The 20,469-nt window shown below is 40.4% G+C and overlaps 1 protein-coding gene across 1 annotated transcript in view; it reads left to right on the top strand.

The window, feature by feature from the left end:
- The window catches only part of ZCCHC24 (zinc finger CCHC-type containing 24), a 98,622-nt gene extending 78,471 nt beyond the window's left edge, over nucleotides 1-20,151 (top strand). Inside the window, exons 3-4 of the mRNA XM_030453422.1 lie at nucleotides 5,130-5,294; nucleotides 14,115-20,151. Coding sequence (XP_030309282.1) covers nucleotides 5,130-5,294; nucleotides 14,115-14,228 — 279 coding nt within the window. The 3' untranslated portion in view covers nucleotides 14,229-20,151. The remainder of the gene's footprint in view (nucleotides 1-5,129; nucleotides 5,295-14,114) is intronic.
- The last annotated feature ends 318 nt before the right edge of the window (nucleotides 20,152-20,469 follow it).

Below are 20,469 nucleotides of genomic sequence, written 5' to 3'. Positions count from 1 at the left end.
GGTACTAATGAAAAGATGCAATGACAATTCAGTTAAATACCCCAGAAGCCTCCAGTGACCTCCATCAGCGTTATCTTACACCAGCAACACAGACTGCACACAGCAAGGAAAAATAGACCAGCTGCATTAAAATCCATTTCCTAAGCACATAACCTCTCTCTTTACATATTCTTTTTATTTAAATGAAAACAAAACTCAGCAAGGACCAAGAAAAAACACTGCTCCATCTGAAGAGTCCCTCTTCTGGGTCATCTGGCCATAAGTGTGTGTCCCCATTCTCTACACAGGGCTGAGAAAGCTCAGAGGACCTCAGTGTATGTCCCAACACTCCACAACCTGCTGCAGAATCAGGACTCAAACACCAGGACACCAAATCAGTCCTAATACTTTTTCCATGTCCAACTGAGCATTTTGTCATCATTTCATCTTTCTCAAAGCTATGCACATGCATTAGCACAAAAATAAGAGTGCTGGGCTAGGTTTTCTTGTTGCTATCTTCTAGTTGTGCTGATTTAAAATTGAGAGTGCCAGAGGGTTCACATTTCAAAATACAACCCTGCCCTCCCCACTCTCACAAACCAGTTGGGAACCAGTCAGCTCATCAAGATGTTCTTTGCTATTCTTGCTTTCCTGCTTAACTTGATAAAGCATCCTTATAGGCTGATCCTTATGGAATTCTTCTAGGAAGGGGATCCACCTATCCTTGTCATGCTGACTGCATCTTCCCCCTGTGCTCTACACCTTTCAGCTGTGCAACAAAAACTCAGGGGAAGAACAGTGTTGAAGAAATTATTGTTCTGCATTTTGCTGGAACTCTCTGGGCCCCCCTCCCCTTGTTGTTCATAATGAATCTAGCTTTAGGCAGGGCATGTGGGGAGTTTTGTTTTGGTTTTGCTGACTCTGCAAACTGATACTATGAGAGAATTGTCTAGGGAAAGCAAAGAGTCCTTTATTGTGTCCATCACTGCCAAGCAATTTGGCAGATTCCTCCACAAGATGCACAATTCAATAGGTTGAGAGAGCTTGGCTGGCCAGTTACCAGCAGAAAATCTCAACTTAAACACTTCAAAAAATCTTATTATGGCCAATTTGTGGTTTTGGCTGAAGAAAGAAGAGGATGAAAAATAGAGGCAGCTGGGTGTCAGTGAAAGATGAAACATCAATGTCATTTCCAATTGCTGTGCCCCACAAAAAAAAAACAAAACCCAAAAAACCAAAAAAACTGGCTTTAAATGTTCTTTGAGTAAGCTAAGGCAAACCAGTCCACTGGCTGGGTGAACCTGAAAATATGATTTCATTTCTCTTAGTATTTTTCTGGAAGACTGAGGTGATGCACAGCAAGGTGATCTGGCTAAGTCCAGGCAGAGAGAGGGCCTGGCAAGGGCTTTTGCAAAATCTGTGCTGCTTCCTGAATTCAAGGCCAGAGGAAGTGAAGTCCCCCTCAGCCTCAGAGCTAAACCCACTCTCCCTTCTGCAAATCCCCTGCTGATTTCCAATGTTAAAGCAGCACAAAGACTCTGTTACCTAGGCCTGGACATGGAGACATACTCAAAGTAACAGCTGGTTTCTGGTCCTTCTGGAAAAATCTCTGTGGTTTGATCATCTCCAAAGGAAATGTCTGGGATCCACGGGGCTGTTGGGGAGAGGTTTGGTTTGATGGAGGTGAACCTGTCAAATCAGTGTTTAAAATATGAAACTGTCAACTCCTCAGGCAAAAAAAGAATGCTGAAAACATGAGAACCTCATTATGTTTTCTAACCTAGCTTGAATATTTTCTCAAATGTGGTAAGATGAAAATTCTGACAAGCTTTTGAACCCAAGGGTACAAACTTGGCCAAAGCCTACTTGTCCCTAAAAGCAACAGAACAAGATACATAAACATGGTAACAACAAACTTTTGCCATTACAAACAGAGGCATAACTTTGCCAATTCAACTTGGAACATGAAGAAATCCCCGTGTGCAGAAAGATAAGGAAAATGTAATGCTCAGTAAGAGAACTGCAGGACCTACCCAGGGTTCATTAATAAACACCATTCAAATCAAACCAGGGCATGGAGGGAATAGGAAGCTGATGGTTTAAATAAGGCAAATCCCACATTTTGTTAAATAGGAGCCCTTAGGCTAATACCAAATGACAAAATGTGTCATTTTGCTCTTTTTTGACCTTCAGTTAAGAAAAATCTTTGGTGGAAACAGTTCTTGCCCTTCAGCTGGGTGAGCAGGGAGACACGAGAGAGGGTGCTCGAGCACCCTGCCAAGGGCTGGCTGCTTCTTGGAAATGTTTATGCAGCTCAACTGTGCTGCTGCTGAAGCCACAGATACACCAAAAAAAAAGAAGACATCCAGCCTTAGACTTCTCAAGCCATTAGTGCATCTCACTCAGGTTTTGCCTTCCACCAAATGCTGTCAAATCTCTGTTTTGTTTGGACCTGAAGGGTGGAGGGAGTTGGAGAGTTGCCTTTGCTGCTGTCAGTGCTTCCTAATGATGTTTCTCACTAGAGAAAATGAGGTTGTTTGTTTTGAGAGGATCCAAATGCCCTGTGGGGCACAGTTTGGGAAACTGAAGAGATGGGAAGGAAAATGACATCTGTAAGGGCAAAGCATAAACATCCATAAAGCAGAAGAGCGAAACACCTACAGAGAATGTTGTGGCTTTGCCAGCAAACTAATTAAAGTCACTGACTGAGGAGGGAGCTGTGACAGCTGAAAAGTTAAAATAAAAATAAATCAGAAGTTTAATCTAGCAATTATAACGGGAAATTACCAATGGAGTCAGGGATCCTATGTTCTTTTCCTGGTTCTGCTTCCAATCTAGTGAGCAAATCAGAGAAACCAAATTTTACAAGTAACTTATCATTTGGAAATTCTCCATTTCTGATGCTCAGCTGTACACCTAGAGGACTCGACCAGCCAGCACCTCCAGTGCCCTGCTGTGTATTTGTGAGGAAAGAGCATTTCAGGGTGTTGGAGCCTTGGATGTCAAGTACCTGACTTGGAGAAACACAGTTTTCAGCCCACTCCAAGTGGCCACCTCTGAAAGTTTCCCCATCTGTGAATTCTGGCTAGCACAACATATTGCTGGGGGAGTCTGATGTTTAAATGCTCTTTAGGGTTGGCATAACATATTGGAGTGGGAGTGTTATGTTTAAATAGTGTTTGTAAACGTTTACAAGAAGTCTCAGACACACTCTGTTTCCAAAGCCAGTGCTATTACTTTGGGAAATAGTAAGACTGCTTCTTAGCAGGGGGAATGAAGCTGCATTTCCAGGTCTAGCTGCAGGAAGAGTTTAAATAGAGTGCAACTGAAACTAAGAAGTAAATCATCTCCTGTTCAGTAATGTAACCCCAACTGAAATAACCAAAAAAAGCAATCTGTGATGCCTCAGGAGGAGAGGGATGCCTCTCACTGATGGGAGCCCTCTGTACACAGGGTTTCTAACTCAGTCCCATGAGAATTTCTGGATGTAGAGAGCATATGGCCCCTTCTCACACTGACTTGAGTTGTGCTACAAATTCCTCAGAGGCAGAGCCAAATTAAGTGTCCAGAGTAAGGATGTCTCTATAAATTGACATTTTCCTGCCCTAGATTCAATTACAATCTCCCATCCTTACCAAGGGACACCATGGATCAGAGGGTTACACTTTGGGTGCCTGCCAGCACTCATTCAGTCATGGAAGTTAAAAGGTTTCTCATTATACCAATCAACTTCTTTCTCCTATGCAATATCTCCATAAATCCATGTGCTGTAGTGTCAGGATATTTACATTGCTCTGCCAGATTGAGTGTCACAAAGAGAATTGTTACAGACCTTTGCCTATTTGTAGCAGAGGTTGCTACTTCATCTCATCTGTTAAAGAATATGCATAAAATAGAGAAGGTTGTTTACTGACACTAGAGAAAAAAAAAAGAGCAGGTCTGGTGTCCCTGGGCTCCTCTTGCACCCGCCAGCATGCAGGGGGGAGTGCACTCAATGTTCTTTTCTTTTCTTGCTCCCACATGGAGCCCTGGAGGTAACACAGTGTACAGCATCTCCATCAGCCATGGGAGCTCAAGTCTCAGAGCTCCTGCCAAGCTCAGGTCCTCTGCCAAGCACCTGCTTTTTCAACTGGTGTTTTCACATAGAAAGCATTTGGACCTGCACACTGAGAAACCATAAAAGTTCCCCAAACAAAAACAAACCCTTTCCCAGCAGGATGGGTCACTGAACTTTTCTACTTTTCTAAACTTCATCTTGGAACCTTAGGAAGAAGAAAAAAAAAAAAGCCACAGAGGTATAACATAGAAATAAGTGACAAAGACTCCTTTAATAGGTGATCACACCATTCTGACACTTTACAGGCAAAAAACATACAGCAAAGACACAGGCAGTGTTTCAATACCAGTCAGAGACCCTAGGAAAATGGCTTCATCTTTACAGCTATCTTCAGGATAAACAGCTTTCTCCAAGGGTCATTTTAACATCTGGCCAGCACAGCAGTCCATTTGAGAATCCCTTCCTATTTCCTTCAAAATATAGGAACCAGTGAAACCATGGTTTCACTGAAACCAAACGAAGTTCTTGAAATTGTAATAAAATACTAATGAAACCTACACCTTGCATGCATACTGAGTCCCAGTTTGTGCAATCCCATATAATAATGGCTATCTATATACTAATGAATTGCCAATACTTCACTGTTTAGAGGCTTTGCAAAGCTAAATTATAAAAAGTTTTCTTGATGATAGGTTCCAAGTGGGGAATAAATGAAGATCTAGTTAGGAAAGATACTAATTTACTAGTGAGCTACTTCACTTGGGGCTACCTATATACAGGCCTAGCAATATGTACTCAATAGAAAGGATCTTATAATGAAATGGAGATTAAAACTACTCATTACAAAAAGCTCATAGGCACATATCTAAATATTATTCAGTGTCACAAGTTCTTGAACTTCTGAATACACCAAAACACCCAAAACTGTGTAACTTCAACGTGTTAACTCTGCCTTAAGGGGATATAACCTTCACGTCTGCCTCCAGGATCTCTGGGCAAAAATTTCCTAATTAAAAAAAAAATAAAATTACTTTTCTATTGCTCTCCCACATCCCTTTCTGGTCATTCACTGCTACTTCCCTTTGTTTTTTAGGCTCGTCCAAAAGGAGAAGGTCTGACTCCCTACCAGGGCAAGAAACGGTGCTTTGGGGAATACAAGTGCCCCAAATGCAAGAGAAAATGGATGAGTGGAAACTCCTGGGCTAACATGGGACAAGAATGTATCAAGTGCCACATTAATGTTTATCCTCACAAACAGGTAGGAGAAGTGCAGACAGGCTGAGAACTAGGAATGCTCTTGACTTGTTGAAGTGTGGGTAAGACTTAAAGAAGGATTGACATGGACCACCACATGCCACAAGGGAAATTGTTTCCCAGATCAGGTGCTTTTCTCAGGCCTGGAAATCTAGAGTCACTGGACTTTATTTGTCCTACCTTTAAGTAAAATTACCTCCACACCAAAATTGTTATTATAGAGACTGTGAGGTAATCTGAGATGGAGGGAAAAGCTCAGCAGTAGCAATGGGCCTCCTAGTTCTGATTTTCTTCATATTTACATCAATTTAATATTTAATTTCACTGGTATTATTTCCCATTTTTCACCTCTTGAAATAAGGCTGGATTTGGTCAAGGGGCTATGTCAAATTATAAAGATCAGTGAGAGAACAACACTAAGATAACACCTGCCAGCAGAATTCCTTGGTTAATGACAGCAAAATAAGAAATAAGACAACCTTGTTCAAGAGAGGTTTCTCAGTTTTCATACCAGGTAATGGGCAATCAAAGAACTTCAAGAGAAAGTTTTTTATTAACCTTGGAGGGTCAGATCTAAGTAGCTCTGCAAGGAAAGCTGTGCCTGCCACCCATCAGCCATAGTTCACATGGTACTCACAGCCTCCTTTCCTGCAGATAGCAGCTGCATCTCTCCCTTGAGGTCATTTCCTGCTTTTCCAGCTCATGATGGAAAAACTGGCAGTCAGTTTCTGCTTGTATCCCACCCCAAACTGGGCACAAGCAGTTCTTCTGTCTTTAAAGGGAGTCAGATGAACCAAACGTTTGGGCTCTACTCTTTTTTGCCTGAAAAACTATGCTACAGACTACCTGTTAAAGCTGAATTTTCATACAAAAACTCTGGATAAACTCATGAACAATGAATCTGTACATCATGGAAAAATTTGAGGGGGATTTTACAATATTACAAAAAAAATTAAAACGTTGTGAATGGAAAAAGTGAATTATTTTAGGAGTTTGGAGGTGTGATTTGCTTCAGGTCTAATTCACCCTAGCTGAATGTGGGTAATAAATAGAGCTCTGCACAACTCAGGTTACCTGTTGCCCACTGAGAGAGTGCTCAGCCCATGGAGAGAGCAAAAGAAATTCCACCAGGAGCTTTAGGTGTCTCATTAGGTACCTAAGTGCCTGCAAGATTCCTATATAAAAAGCTCTTTCCATGTGCTCATAAGGAACACCTGATACCATTTCATGAACATTTGGAGGGAAGGAAAAAAAGTGCTTAAGAAGGATACCTTGACTTTATTATGAAAATACAGCAAAATATGGAAATTTATTTCAAAGAACAGGAAGAAGAGAGAAAAAAATGTTTATTAAGCTTAATCACATGAAAAAATACTCATCTATATCTCCTCCTCTTGTACACGTGTGTATAGTGGTCTAATGCCAAGGGCAAGACTTGGCCCAGTTGCTAACATTGCATTCCCATAAACCACCAAAATACTGGTTTAAAATGTCTGGTACCTTGGAGCAAAATTAATTGCTTAAAATTAATTAATTAGTTAAAATCTAACATTTGGAGCCTGCCATGCTTGTGTCAGTAGCCTTGGTTTCAACTTCACAAACCTCATGTGCACTGCAGGTTCCCACAGCTGCAGCCACCACTCCTGCCACACCATTCCCTGAGGACACCACAGCTCAGGATGTGGAAGAGCTTTGCTCTTCCTATCCATCCATGTGTTCCTGTCCTCCCAGCAGGCATTACAGCTATTGCAGGTCTTCAAGAGATGAAGGATATTTCAGTTAAAATAAGTCCAACATTTATGGTTTGAGAGTTAGAGCACAAAACACTCATTGTGCACATGGGATTGTTTGAGTAGCTTTTTGTTTTATTGGGGTTTTACTTTGGTTTTAATTTTATTTTTTGTTTTATATTTTTCCTAATTTTGCTTCAGATTTTTATTACTTTGATTACCCACCACGGGAGAGCCTTCATGCATGTTTGAGGTCCTATGCACTTCTAGAAGTTTCTAGCAATCACTTTTTTCCCCTCCCTCTCAGTGCATCAGTGGATGTCCTCAGTTACTTATGTGCTCCTCCTGCCTTTAGTATATAGGATCAGATACTTTCAGATTCATCTGAATCTTCCATTACACAGTTTTTCCAACTTAAACAACTCATCCAAGAAAAGATGCTGCCTCTCCCCAGAAGTCATATTTCTCTTTTGCCATTTTCACTCCATTCAAGCAAAATAGTGCTACTGTTTTGTAGTATCTTTTTTTCACTGAAAAATCACCAGATTATGTGAGATGACCATAGCACAAATATTCCATAAATTAACTTTTTTTTTTCTTTCTAAGTAACTGAAATGAACTGCAGAAGTTTGACCACCCTTCAAGCTCAGATAGTATTTACCTTTAGTGAAATAAACAATTTCTAGTTCCAAACCATTTTGTCAATACTTCTCTGCAATGTGTTGCAACTCATAACCTCCTTTTCCTCTTGCCCTGCCATTTGGTAAAAATACCTTTTCATCTGTTAGGTCACAATGATATCTTGAACAGTATTTTAAAAATAATGGTCATTTTATCAGCAGATGACAGTCACTGTTGGCTCCTCAGCATTAAGTGTCCTTCAGTACTAACAGCCTCCAAAGTACATAAGTTACTCTACTGCAGACAACTCAGTCTAAAACCAGTCAGATGCCACATTTCCCTGGTGAGGGAATATTGTAAAATGTCCCCACTCACAATAATATAAAAATCCTGATAACTCACACCAGGTCAGACAAACCTCCCCTGTTTGCATCTGATACTGGGAAGTAGAGCACACTTAGAGGAAGATGTAGGAAACAAGACACAGCAACCAACTCAGAAGGTACTTTTCCTATCCTCTGACATGGCCAAGTGAGTATCTCTGCATCCTCCCACTTTCCCCCCAAATAGATCAACCTCTTTAGAGTCTGTTCAGTAGCTGACAAATAACCACGTGCCAGATTGTGATGCTTTAGTCCAATTTAGGATGAAAAAAATCAAAAAGAAACCCTGATTTCAGGATTGCTTGTGAGTTAAGAGTTTATTCTCAATTTCCAGCCTTGCCCTTCTCTCCAGTCCTCATCTCCATCTCTGCATTTCATCTTGCTCAGTTGCTTCCCTCAATCCCTGGACTTTTTTACTCCTTGTTCAGACTGTCTCCCAAGGGCTGCTTTGTGCCCAGGTACTCCTATGGAGCTGGCTGATGCCACAGCACCAGAGCACTGAAGATTTTCTCCACTCTGGATAGCTCTGGGGTAGCCATTCAAGCACATCTGCTGGGCCTGGGCTCAAATCTGGATTTCCTGTGCATACCTTTGCTTAGTGGCTCCCTGGAGAGGAGAGGAGATCAGCCACACTTCCCTGCCACCTGCTCTTTGTTCCTGGAGGCTCCTTTCACTCCAGGAAAGGATCCTGTGCCAATTCCCCACAAGGAATGTCTCAGTTCAGCCTCATGCTCTTATTCCACACAGCCTATCTGTGAGAATGAGCTTTTTAATCTCTCTGGGGCAGGAAAAGTCTTCTCAGCAGTTTTACAGCTGTGTATATACTTTGGAGCTTTCCATAAATACAGCCCTAAATCTCTGCATTTAAGAGAGATGCTGGAGCATGTTTTCCAAGAAGAAGCAGAAAATGCTGAGAGCAGGGATGCTGCCATTCAGTCCCCAACTCATCCACGGAGCAGAGAATCAGGTGGCTCTTGCACCTGAGCTACAAAACTTCTGCTCATCCCAAGGAACCTCTGAATGCATTTTTGTTTCCATGATATCCACCATGCTCCTCTTGCACGTGAGCTTCAAAGCTGCTGCTCATCCCATGGAAGCTCTTAATTCCCTTTTTGTTTCCAGGACATCCACCCCATCCCCCAAGTGGTAAAGCTCCCAGAGGGAGTGCTTGCTGGAGCTGACAGGACATGGGACAAAAACTGGAGGCCAATTGAGCTCGAGCCTGATTGAGGAGCAGGAGATCAAAGAGCTACCTTGATAAAGCAGCTCTATGGCTCTTCTAAAAGTAGTTTCCTGGATAGTTACTTTAGCTATCCTAAAGATAAACAGACATCTCAGAGGAGACTTAAACCTACCTCTTATTCTTCAAAGGAAGTTGCATTTTGTGGTTGTTTATGCTCCTTGCAATGGAGCCCATCCTTATAGCCATTCTCCAGCACTCTTGGCCCTGCACCAACCCGGATGCCAAGCTCTGAATTCTCAATTTTTTTCCTTTGCCTGCTATGGAGGCACCATCTGCACTTCTGGTTGATTCCTGACTGGCCCCTTATCAAGGCTTCTTCTCTGACTTTGTGGCTAACTCCACTGCTGTTTGTGATGACAGCTGTTGCACTGGTGCAGAACCAGCCATCTGGTGAGACTGACTTGTCCTCTTGGCCACTACAGTCTTCCAGCTGTCAGGAATTTACTGTTGGACTGGAAATAATTTGGTATGTAAATACATTCTTCATGATATTCAAACTATTATTTCCATGGGCAATGCTGTGGTCCCATCACAATTTCCTTACCCAAGTGCATCTGTATTCACCTCTGCTCTCCCAGGACAGGGAAGGATGGGTCTGATCACTCACACCAAATAAACTTTTGAATGGTTTCAGGTGTACAAGTATGGTCTTTTGACTCTTAAAATTTAATAAGCCTTCCCTCATACTTGTATGCTCCAGCAGTGGGAATACAGATTACCCCAGACTGCTGCTTTCCTGAATACTAAAGAGAGATTTTCACCATTTCACTGAATACTAAAAAGAGATTTTCGCCATTTCACTGATGAATAATTTCACTGATAAAGAAATTTCATTTCTTCCTAGCTGGTCTGTCTCAGAGGCTGCTGACAGAGCCTGCTTGCTCTCTCTGAGCATCAAGCCTCTGCTCTGCAGCCTTCTTACTGCTGCCTCTGGGATCCCCAGCAACAACTGAGGCTCTTCTTAATATCCCTGTTCTCCCCAGGCAGGCAGAAAAGCTGAGTCCCTTGCTCAAGAATGCACATTGCATCTCACCCTTTTTCCCCAGAGCATTTTTTTTTTATTTTATTGGACTAAAAACTTAGAAATTCATTATAGAATGTATGTCTTGAGGGAAGCATATCTAGCCTTGGTTCCTTAAAACTGTAAGCTCATTACCCTACCAGCTATAGTTGCACAATCCATTTCCATTCACATATCTGTCATTTAGTCATCAAATTTGCTCCATTAAGACTTGAGGTAACTAGTCCAGAAAAATGATTTAAGTGTTTTCTTACATTTCAATTTTGTTGCAATCATTTACCCCTCAGTGGTGCAATCAAATTGTTCCATTCTACAGAAAAAAACCCCCAAAAATTCAGTTCTCCTAAATGCAAACATAAGCAGCCACATTATTCCATTTTGCTCCTTAGAGGAAGCAGTTTTCCTCAAGGATGTCCTAGTGATGATTTCTGACACCTCACTTGATAAGAGTAAGTTTTATTTGGATGGTTTTGTGTTTTTCACTGACTTGTGGGGAACACAGAGCTCATTTGGGACACGTAGAGTGCAATAGTCCACAAGCAGAAGTTAATTTGCAGGACAGGAATTGCTATATAAATTTATTTCAGCTTCATTCCCCTGAGGCAACAGCTTTAGTCACTACCACCAAGAGCTTTCTTGGTGGAGCTGCACAAGATTATTTCCACCCAGCAACTACCAGGAGAAAATTAAAGAAAGATGCACAAAAATGAAGTAAGAGTGCCCATCCCTGTAGTTTGGTTTTTTTTTACTGAAAATATGGACTGCCAAATCCAGGATGCTTGCATTAAAAAAAAAAAAATAGACAATGAAAATTGAATTATTATATTTAAATTCTCCACTTAATGGAAAAAAGCATACCTTTCCCAGAGAAACACTGCAGGATTTTCTGTTGTTTTACAAGCTCTGTCTCACTTATTTCTGTGGAAAATGACTTTTTCAGCCAAAGAGCCTGTTCCCTTCTCCACACCCTCTCCAAACCCATGGCTGAGTTTTCATGGCCTCAGCAGAAGCACAGAACTCTTTCAGCCTCCTCAGCAACCCCTAAAAATAGTGGGCAGCTTGGAGCATCCCAACCCTATTGCCCTGCTCTTGTGCCAGCATCTTCTCCTTTGACCACACCAAAGGTGGTGGGAATTGTCCCATGGAGTCCAAGCTTGATGGGCACCCACAGCTCTTTAGCTGTCTTACCAACCCACCCTTCTAGCACAGGGTCAAAAAGGTTGCAAGGGTGTGAAGTTATTACTCCAAAGTCCTCCACAATTAGCACCTAACAGCAGCAGGATAAGAACAGTTGTTTCTCAGCGTGTTTGAAGGGTTTTGGGTTTTTTTTTTTTGCCTTACAAGAAACCCAAAAAGAGCAAACAGCAAACAGAGGTAATCTGGGACTTCGTTTTATGCAAAAGTTTGGAGTGTTTTTAGGACAGAAACCACAGCCCACTCACTACCAGTTTCGAAGTCTCAGCCCTCCAGCATCTCACCAGAAAATGCAGCCTGAGCTTTGCTCTGCTCAGCTCCTTCCAGCTGGCCCTTGGCAACCTCCTTCCCTGCCTTCATAACCCCTCTCTCCTCAGCCTCTGTGTTGTAACATGCTGGTAACAATAACATTTCTCAAATCAAAATGCTTTGCAGGCCAAAAAGCTGAGCTCAATCAACGCAGGGGGAAAGCAAACCATGGAGAGCTATTGTTTCTGAAAACTGTCCAAAAACTCTTGGCACTTCAAGGCATTCCCAATGTCCTTTGCACTATTTCCAGGAAAAATGATTCCCAAGGCCTTGTGTATTAAAAAAAAAAAATAAAAAAATCTGGCTTATATCAATAAACATGATAACTGCTGTATTTTTTTTTCCCTTTTAATCAGAGCACATCTAGCATGTAGAAGCAATCAGAGCTGAGTCAAATAGCCTGCTGTAGTGTAGCATTTTGAAAGCCTCCAGTTCCCTGTGGAGGAGCAAAACTTCTGAGCCTGAGCATCATCACTGACTGCATTATGTAACACAGATTCTTGAAGAAGCTTTCTGGGCAGATGTTGGTGAAATAAGTGGCAGAAGAGCAGTTTTCCTGAGCAAATGAACTTGTTCAAGTTGTCTGTGCTGTGGCAGAAGCACTGCCTGCACCAGTGATGGGGCTACAAGGCAACTGTGGGGCTTGCTGGTTCTGATCTCAAATCCTAGCACAGTCATTCAAAGTCCAGTGGGGCTGCAGGGGGAGGTTAAAGGATTTAGAGGGGTCCATCCACCTTCCTTATCCCCTACCTGATATAAGGAATCCCCTTGCCAATTAAGTTGTAAATGAAGTTAGACTCAGAGACAGGAGAGATGAAACTTGAGGCATCTCATGGGTAAGGACACTAAATCAGGAACAAACCACTGAGTAGCTCCCATGTATTGTTATTACTACCTGTGCAAGAGTTTTGCACTTATAAACCAATATAACCAAGCAAGAATTTGCAGATATCCTTTATTCAGGAGAACACACTACATTTTGTCTCATTTTAGCTATTCAGAATGCTGAGAAGCCCCTCTGTTCTCTGGATTATGAGGCATTCCTACAGTGCTAGACAGGAAAATAAAATAAAAAAAGATTGAGGTATCTGCTCTTCCTGTCCACAGGGTCTCAGGTAGGTGGCTTTGGAATAAAGAGCTTAAATGAATATTTAGATGACCAGGTGTAGTTTAAGATTTTACAGATCTAGGAAAAACACAGCTGTAATTTTGTAATTTATACTCATCTGCCCCCTTCTTCAAGAATGATGTTTTCAAGATACAAGCCAGGACCCAGTATCCCTGTGAGAACAGTGAGAAGCTTACAGCTTGTTTTTCAGATTTCACCCCACGTGCTGTCTCTACCCCAGTCTCACAGAACTGTGTCTTCATGGGAAGACACAGTGTCTTCCCAGTGTCTTCATGGGAAGGACTGTGCAAGGGAACAGTCTTCAGGTTTCAGGCACATTTCACAAAAATAGAGAAGTTATGGGTTAGGGAATTTTGGTTTTGTGTTTGGTTGGGTTTTTTGTTTGTTTTCAAACAAATATTGCACTTTATAATGTTCTACACCTCACATCTGTCACCTCTCTACCTATTAGACTTTCCAAACATTTAACAGTACGGGAATATCCACTGTGGATATTTTATTTTCAGAATGACTGCAAATAAAAAAAAGACCTAAAACCACAGCAATTCCACTCTCTTATTTAGCTGAACATACCTCCAACCCTGTGATTTCACTGATTTTATTAAAAATACAAAGTCAGTTTATTACTCAGGTTGAGGGGAACACATGGTGTTGTGAGGTTGGGGTTTTTTTTTTTATTAATAGTATTGCAACTGCTCTATTTCAAAATTTTTAGCCTCAGAAACATGGGATTGGGTATTGGGAAAACCTCATTTGGCTCTGTAACATCTGTGGGTGGTCAAGAGAGTTAATCCTAATATTGGACACCCCTGCTGGCATTGCTGGGTAATGGGATTCCCATGCTGGAGGTATTAATACTTTGGGGACATCTCAGTTTCTGAAGCCAAGAGAATAAACTCTCCTGTGTTCCTGCTTTCATAAATATGCTCCCCAATTCAGTCTTTCAGTGATTTGTCTACACAGCTACCATAACCTTTATGAAGAAGAATGACTTAAAGTTGTGAAGCTCCTCTGAACCAACCCAGAGAAAAATGGGAATATGGGAAAATATTGCATCCCCTCGGGAATATTTCAGTCCCTTTAGCATTGCTAGGAGTGAGCTCAGGGAAGTGTAAAAGTAGGATTCCCATGTGTAATGAAGAGTAACAGTGACAAAACCTTGGAGCTAATGGGATTTCCCTCCTTTCACTGCAGAGACCCCTGGAAAAGCCGGATGGTCTGGATGTTTCGGATCAGAGCAAAGAACACCCCCAGCACCTGTGTGAAAAGTGCAAAGTTTTGGGCTACTACTGCCGCCGTGTGCAATAAAAACCTTCCAAGTGGCCTCTTCCATCCCCATCATCCTGAAAGATCCTCGGGCAGCACGTGATCAACAGCAACACAATAAATCAAGATAAAAGCTAAAATGATTGCCAATATTGCCTATCTAATAATATGCCTTACCATTAATAGAATGTAACATTTCTCCCGTGTGTGCACATGCATGCAACAGGTATTTTACAGGACTCTGGTTTGTATAGATACATATATATGTAGATTTTTTATATATATATGTACACACTCATATATAAAGTGTTACTGATAGTGTTCACACCAGAACCACGGTTCAGGTTCTGCTGATTGTTTACACAGACCCTATATCATGGCCAGGTGAAGTACTATTCAACAGGCAAGGTATAATATGCACAAGGATATATATATATATATATGTATGGCTTTTGCAGAGGTTAAAGAACTGTGGGGCCACTGATTGCAAGCACTCACCCACAACATGAACGTTATTCCTGTTATATGGCAAGAGAAAGGAAGGATAAACAAGAAAATCACTGTTTTCCCAGTTTTACAAAAGTCTGAGGCTTTTGTGCTGCTGATTTCTTGGACTTTATTTCTTACCATCGTTTGGGCAGGGTTTAGGCAAAATAGTTTTTCTTGAATGTGGCAACAAAAAAAGAAAAAACAAAAAAGTGAATGGTTGTTTGAAGGGGCAAGTTGGGTAGGAAGGGTTCCATAATGGGACCCAAAGCACCAGAAAGGATTCCAAAGGGTTTTGGAGGAGACAGAATTGGCTTGCTTGTGTGACTAAAGGAGCCTTCTCTTGTCATGTAATGCCACTGAAATGGTCCCTGCATGCCTCTGGGTTGCCCATTAGGCCACCAGCACACTCAATTTACTGTGAACATGAGGGGATAAGAATACTTAAAGCTGTCCCCAAAACACTTAATTGAAAGATGAACCAAACTCACTCTTCAAAACAGCTTGAAAGCCACTTTCTGGAAGTATTTTTGTGTCCTTTTTTTCTACTGTACCAGTTTGTTAAAAGGTAAAACTTGCTAGCCATAAGGGTGTTTTGAGGCATGGAGAACACTCTGTATAACCTTCCCTCTTTATGACTTCCTGAAGCACCTGCATTCCTGAGGAGAAATGTAGGAGTTCTATTTTGTTATCCCATTTCAGGTAGAACTTTGTGCAGGGACACCCTGCTGCAAAGAATTCATCAGGGACTGGGCAATATCATTAACTGAAAGTACCTCGAGGCAATATCCTCTTTTTTTTTTTTTGTCTAAGTGAGAGTACATTGGCAAAAGGACACAACCAGCAATTCACTTGCAGCACTCACTCATTAAAAAAAAAATAAATTAAAAATTAGAGGGGTGTTTGTTGGGGTTGGTTTGGTTTTAATCAGCAATTCCTATTTTGATGAAGTTGTGGGAATATTTTATGTCCTCAATAGCTTGATGTGAATTCAATTTGTTTTGAGGATCAATTCCACACCACTAAGGCAGAGGGATTTTTGTGCCAGGTGATAGCAGGATGTTAAGTCAGAGTCAAAAGAAAATTAAAAACTTACAGTGAGCATTTGACACTCTTTACAAATTTGCTCTAGGGTGAAACTTCCTTTATTTCTTGCCCTCCCACAAGCAGGGTGGTTTTCTGCTTATTCTGGTGGTAGGATGGGGTGCAGATCTTGCAGACTTCATTATTTATGGGTAGCCCAAGTGACCCAACCTACTGGCCAGAGCAATGGATCAATATTTGGACTCCTGGCTCTTCATTAGCCCTCTGGCAAGCCACAAGATCTCTCCAGCCCCCAGTTTTCCCAGCTCCAAAATAGGGATGGATAAAACCATTCCAGTTTACCTACCTCACAAGAGAGTTGTGAGGCTTCCCTAGTGCAAGTGTGTTGACACCACTGGATGTCAAAAATAGTATTAACTAAATTAATCACTTTGAAATTAATTTAGCCCAGCTAGCAATTCCATTAATTAAAAGAGCTGACAACAGTATTACTGAAGGTTAAACTAATAGCAGCTCAGTTGCCTCAGTCAAGATATGCAATTTTAGGGTTTTCAAATGGGAATGCTTTCTTTTGCACAGACTCAGAAATTACCTTAGAGACAAATTCTCTAAGCAAAGACCCTAATCTGCCCATAAAAATAGGAATAAAAGAATACACCTGCAAATCTAGGGGTGGCTTTTCAAAGCTTGACCTCTAGGACTAATCTTGATAGCTTGTTTCAAGCACAAGTAATTTTCAAAAAAGCCACATACTAAATCAGATTTTTTTTTTTCCTTTTGAGCACTTATTAGTATATGAATTAAAAAAAAAAAAATTTAAAAATCACCTTGATGCTTCACATCCAGCTAAAGGAAACTTAGAGAAACCCCCTTAGAAGAAGACGAGAGAAAATACATTATTTTCTCCCTTACACTAAGGGAGAAAACCAGTTTGGGTTTGGTTTTGTTGTTTTTTTTTCTGTTGAATACTTTCCACCTTATAACCACTAAATAGATAAGATAGCACATGTCTTGCTATAGCTACATGGATATACAGCAAACTACCAGACTCTGAGTAAAGAGCAACAGAATTAGCTCTACTTGTTGCTATTTTCACAACAGTGCCCTGTTAAAAATGGCTTATCCAGATTCTGCTCTGCACAGCAATGCCTTCACCTTCTGCAGTTTTAGGCTGTACTTTAAAATAAGGTTCCTAAAAAAATAAGTGATTGACTTCAGAACAATTAATAATTCCTAAAAGTGTACTTAGGAGAGTTCAGTATTTATAGAAGTGATCTTTTCCAAGGCAGCAGGCATATAAAGTGTATTTTGCCATATAAAATGGGAGGAAAAGTGGAGGGGAAGATCTGTCATCATGTAGGGGAAAAGCAGATAAAGGGCAAAACCTGCAGGGAGGGAAGAAGTGACACTGCCAGGGGTTTCACCACAAACCCCTCCTGGTTCTCAGCACCCCAGGGCTGGGAGCATCCTGCTTGCCTGGCCATCCCTGACAAAAGGGATGTGAAAAAAGGGTGACTGAGGATCCCTGGGGAGCAGCCAGCACCTCCCGTCCCTGCTTTATTCCCAGGATTGTAGCATTCAGCCCTGGACATTAGCTCCAAGTGTTGCTGGAAAAAGACACCCACAGAAGTGGGTAACAAGAGCTTGTGACCACACACCCCTCTTCTCTCCAAGGTAATTCACCTCCAGACCTAAATAACTCTTTCCAAATGGGAAAGATCTTAAAAATTCAGATTTTTTTTTATTGGGTTGATTTACCTCGGATTTTTCTGGATGCTTTCTGAAGTTCTCTTTAAAGGGCCTTGCATTTGGAACCTCAGCTAGTAATCCCTGACTGCATTTTCAGCCTTACCAGAAGCAAAGCAGGCAGCAGCAAAAAGCAAAAATCAATACAGGCCTCCCCAAACTCAATAATCTTCTGCTTCTACCTGTGAGAAATTTGACTTTTTGCACTTAGCAAACTTCATTTTTAACCTCAGATTCTTGCTATTGCCTGCCTACCAGCACATACTTTTTTTTTCCCCCCCTCTTACTCTCCCCTCAAATATTTTTTCACTTTCATTTAATCCTTAAAAAAGAAAACTAACCACAATTTGTTGGTCAGTCAGAACATTTCACACAGATTTTTGTCTGCCATTAGCACTGCTCTGGAGAAAGGTATCAGTGATTTGAACTGTGTAGGTTTTTAGCTGCTTTAATTTGATGTGGCTCCAATGAGGTTGTTACAAATACTTCAATTAATGGTGATGAAGCAAAATCCCTGTAGCTTAAAGAATGGCCCCATTTTAGCCAGTTCCTACTGCTGCTACCATAGATGTAAAATGATGCCACACAAGCAAAGTTTGAGGCCTTTCTGTCTCAAAGTTGCTTTTTCATTTCAGATAAATACACAAGAGTATATATTATTTCTGAAAATAGGTGTATTTTGAAGTTCCCCATTATATGGGACTTAGTTTGTAAACTAAAAATGTGAAGTTATGGATGCCTGAGAGAAGCCTTATACAGAGAAGCATTCTCTGCATTTTAACCTTGAGGTATAACATGAAATTCAGATTATACACGGGCTGCATACCTGTGACACTCAAGCAGATTTTCCAAAAACTGAAACTGCTCAAAACATGAAAAGTTAAGAAATTTTGGAAACGTCAGACTTGATAGATCAGTTCTCTTTGTCCTGCAGTCACGTACAAGCTTGGTTGTTTGGGTTTTTTTTTTAATTCCTAATGTGGATCCTAAGAGTTATCCACTGACCAGCACGTAACAAATTATCAACATGTGGTTTTCAAGTTAAAAGTGAATTGACATACATTTTCCATTTGCCTTTGCCAACCTATTTTCAAATGCAATGGAATGATCCCCACACAAGAAGCATTCTTTAAGGTATCACTCCAATCCATATCATTTCCTACCTGCAAAACCACTGCTGTCCTTTCAGTTTGCTGAAGTGCTCAGAGGGATGTTTGAGATCTTAGATATAGGGATGATGGTTTGTGTTTCTAGGATGAATTTCAAAGGGACAATCGTGTGCAGTTACTAGCTATAGATGATTGATATAAATGTTTACCCCTGTATGAAGTATTTTACAGTTTTACTTGCAGATGTGTATTTATCTTGAGTTATACTTGACATAGAGTTTCTTTCAATTTTTTTTTTTTTTTTTTTTTAATACTATGTGTGTATTTTGGAAACCTTTTTAGATGTTAAAATTTTTGAATGGTTACAAATATTTCTTGTAATACTGAACTATTATCTGGAAACTCTTTGCAGTAACTTTTCTGTATATATTTGAGGGCCTTTTTAAAAGAAGTATTGTTTGTTTTTTGGGGAGAAGTTTTTACAATTTGGAAGCTTTCATAAGGGCCTTCCTCTCAACTAGGATACTAACAGAGGTAAGAGATTTCTTAAGTATTTTGCAGAACTAAGGATGTATCCTCAAGAAAATATTTATGGAAGTAATTTACTTTTTTTTTTTTTTTTTTTACATTGCTTTTGTCTGTATAAAGTATGCAACAGAACTACATTAAGAAGGAAATATTGTCTACATAAAATATTATATGAAAGTTGGTACATAGTTCTGACAAAAAAAAAAAACCTTGCAATTCTTTAAGCCATATTGTTTTTGTTATCCTTGGATGAAAATATCAGTATTAAGTAACCAATATATTATTCAAGTGCTTAGACTTATATGAAAATGCTTATACAGTTTATTTATGTGTATTTGGGAAAGGATTGCTAGAAAAAGCTATCACTGGACATAGAGCAAGTGAGGAGCAAATATCAGTATTCTGTCACTTTATGGCCTTGTGAAAGACACAGAAGATGCTGAAAGCACCATAGGGGCTCGGAAGCACAAGTGTTGGGTTTCAAATGGTGTTTCTTGTCCTTTCCCAGAATGAGAAGGGAAGAGAGGTGGTTGGGACATTGTTTGACAACTTGACTTTCACAACTTCTTTGCAGACTGTGAGTTCAGCTATGCAGTATCGGCTACAGCAATAATGTCAGTCAGAGGATGTAAGAGAAAAGGATTTAAGTAGATTAGTAGGGATTTATGTTTATTTTAATTAGAAGTCATAGCAATATAGAATATGCATGTGCACGTATTTGAAGCATTTTTACACTTTACATTTCATGTAGCTTGATTATATTATGAAGGACTGGGGTTTTAGTTTGATATTTTACCATGCTAAAGTGGGAGGTCTGCCCAACCCTGTACTGGATTCTTCTTTCCTTTAAAAGGTTATTTAGAACAGCACTCACTGCATTGTGTACTAGTGCTAAAACTAACACTGTATCTTATTAATTTCTTCAGCTTTAAAAAAAATTAACCCAATTATTATTGTATTTGTTTAGCTGTACCCACTGACCTTGTCAGATTCAGCTGGTGATTTGTATAATTTCTGTTTCTGTAACTGTTATTAAACTTGTACAGCTAAAACAAACCAACAAAACCTATGGACAAAGGCCTCAGAGGTACCAGTTCTGCTTCAGCAATCAAGGTGACAGCTTGTTCATCTGGTGACTGTGTTGCTACAGAGACTGTAAAACCTCTGGTGTGGATTGTCCATAAAATGGCATTCCGACATGTGCCTTATTTGCTGGATAGTATACAGCTTTCCTTTAGTATTCTAGCATTTTAATGCTGTATTAAAGTACTGCAAAAAAAAAAAAAAAAAAAAAAAAAAGAAAAAACAGCAAAAGACTGAGGTGGTTTTCTTTAGACTTCCTTCCTTTGAAGCTTTACTACCAACTGGGT

The sequence above is a fragment of the Calypte anna genome, chromosome 6, assembly GCF_003957555.1.
Source record: "Calypte anna isolate BGI_N300 chromosome 6, bCalAnn1_v1.p, whole genome shotgun sequence".
NCBI classification, from domain to species: domain Eukaryota; kingdom Metazoa; phylum Chordata; class Aves; order Apodiformes; family Trochilidae; genus Calypte; species Calypte anna.
The sequence above is the reverse complement of the archived record's forward strand: the minus strand, read 5'-3'. Positions and strand labels throughout refer to the sequence as shown.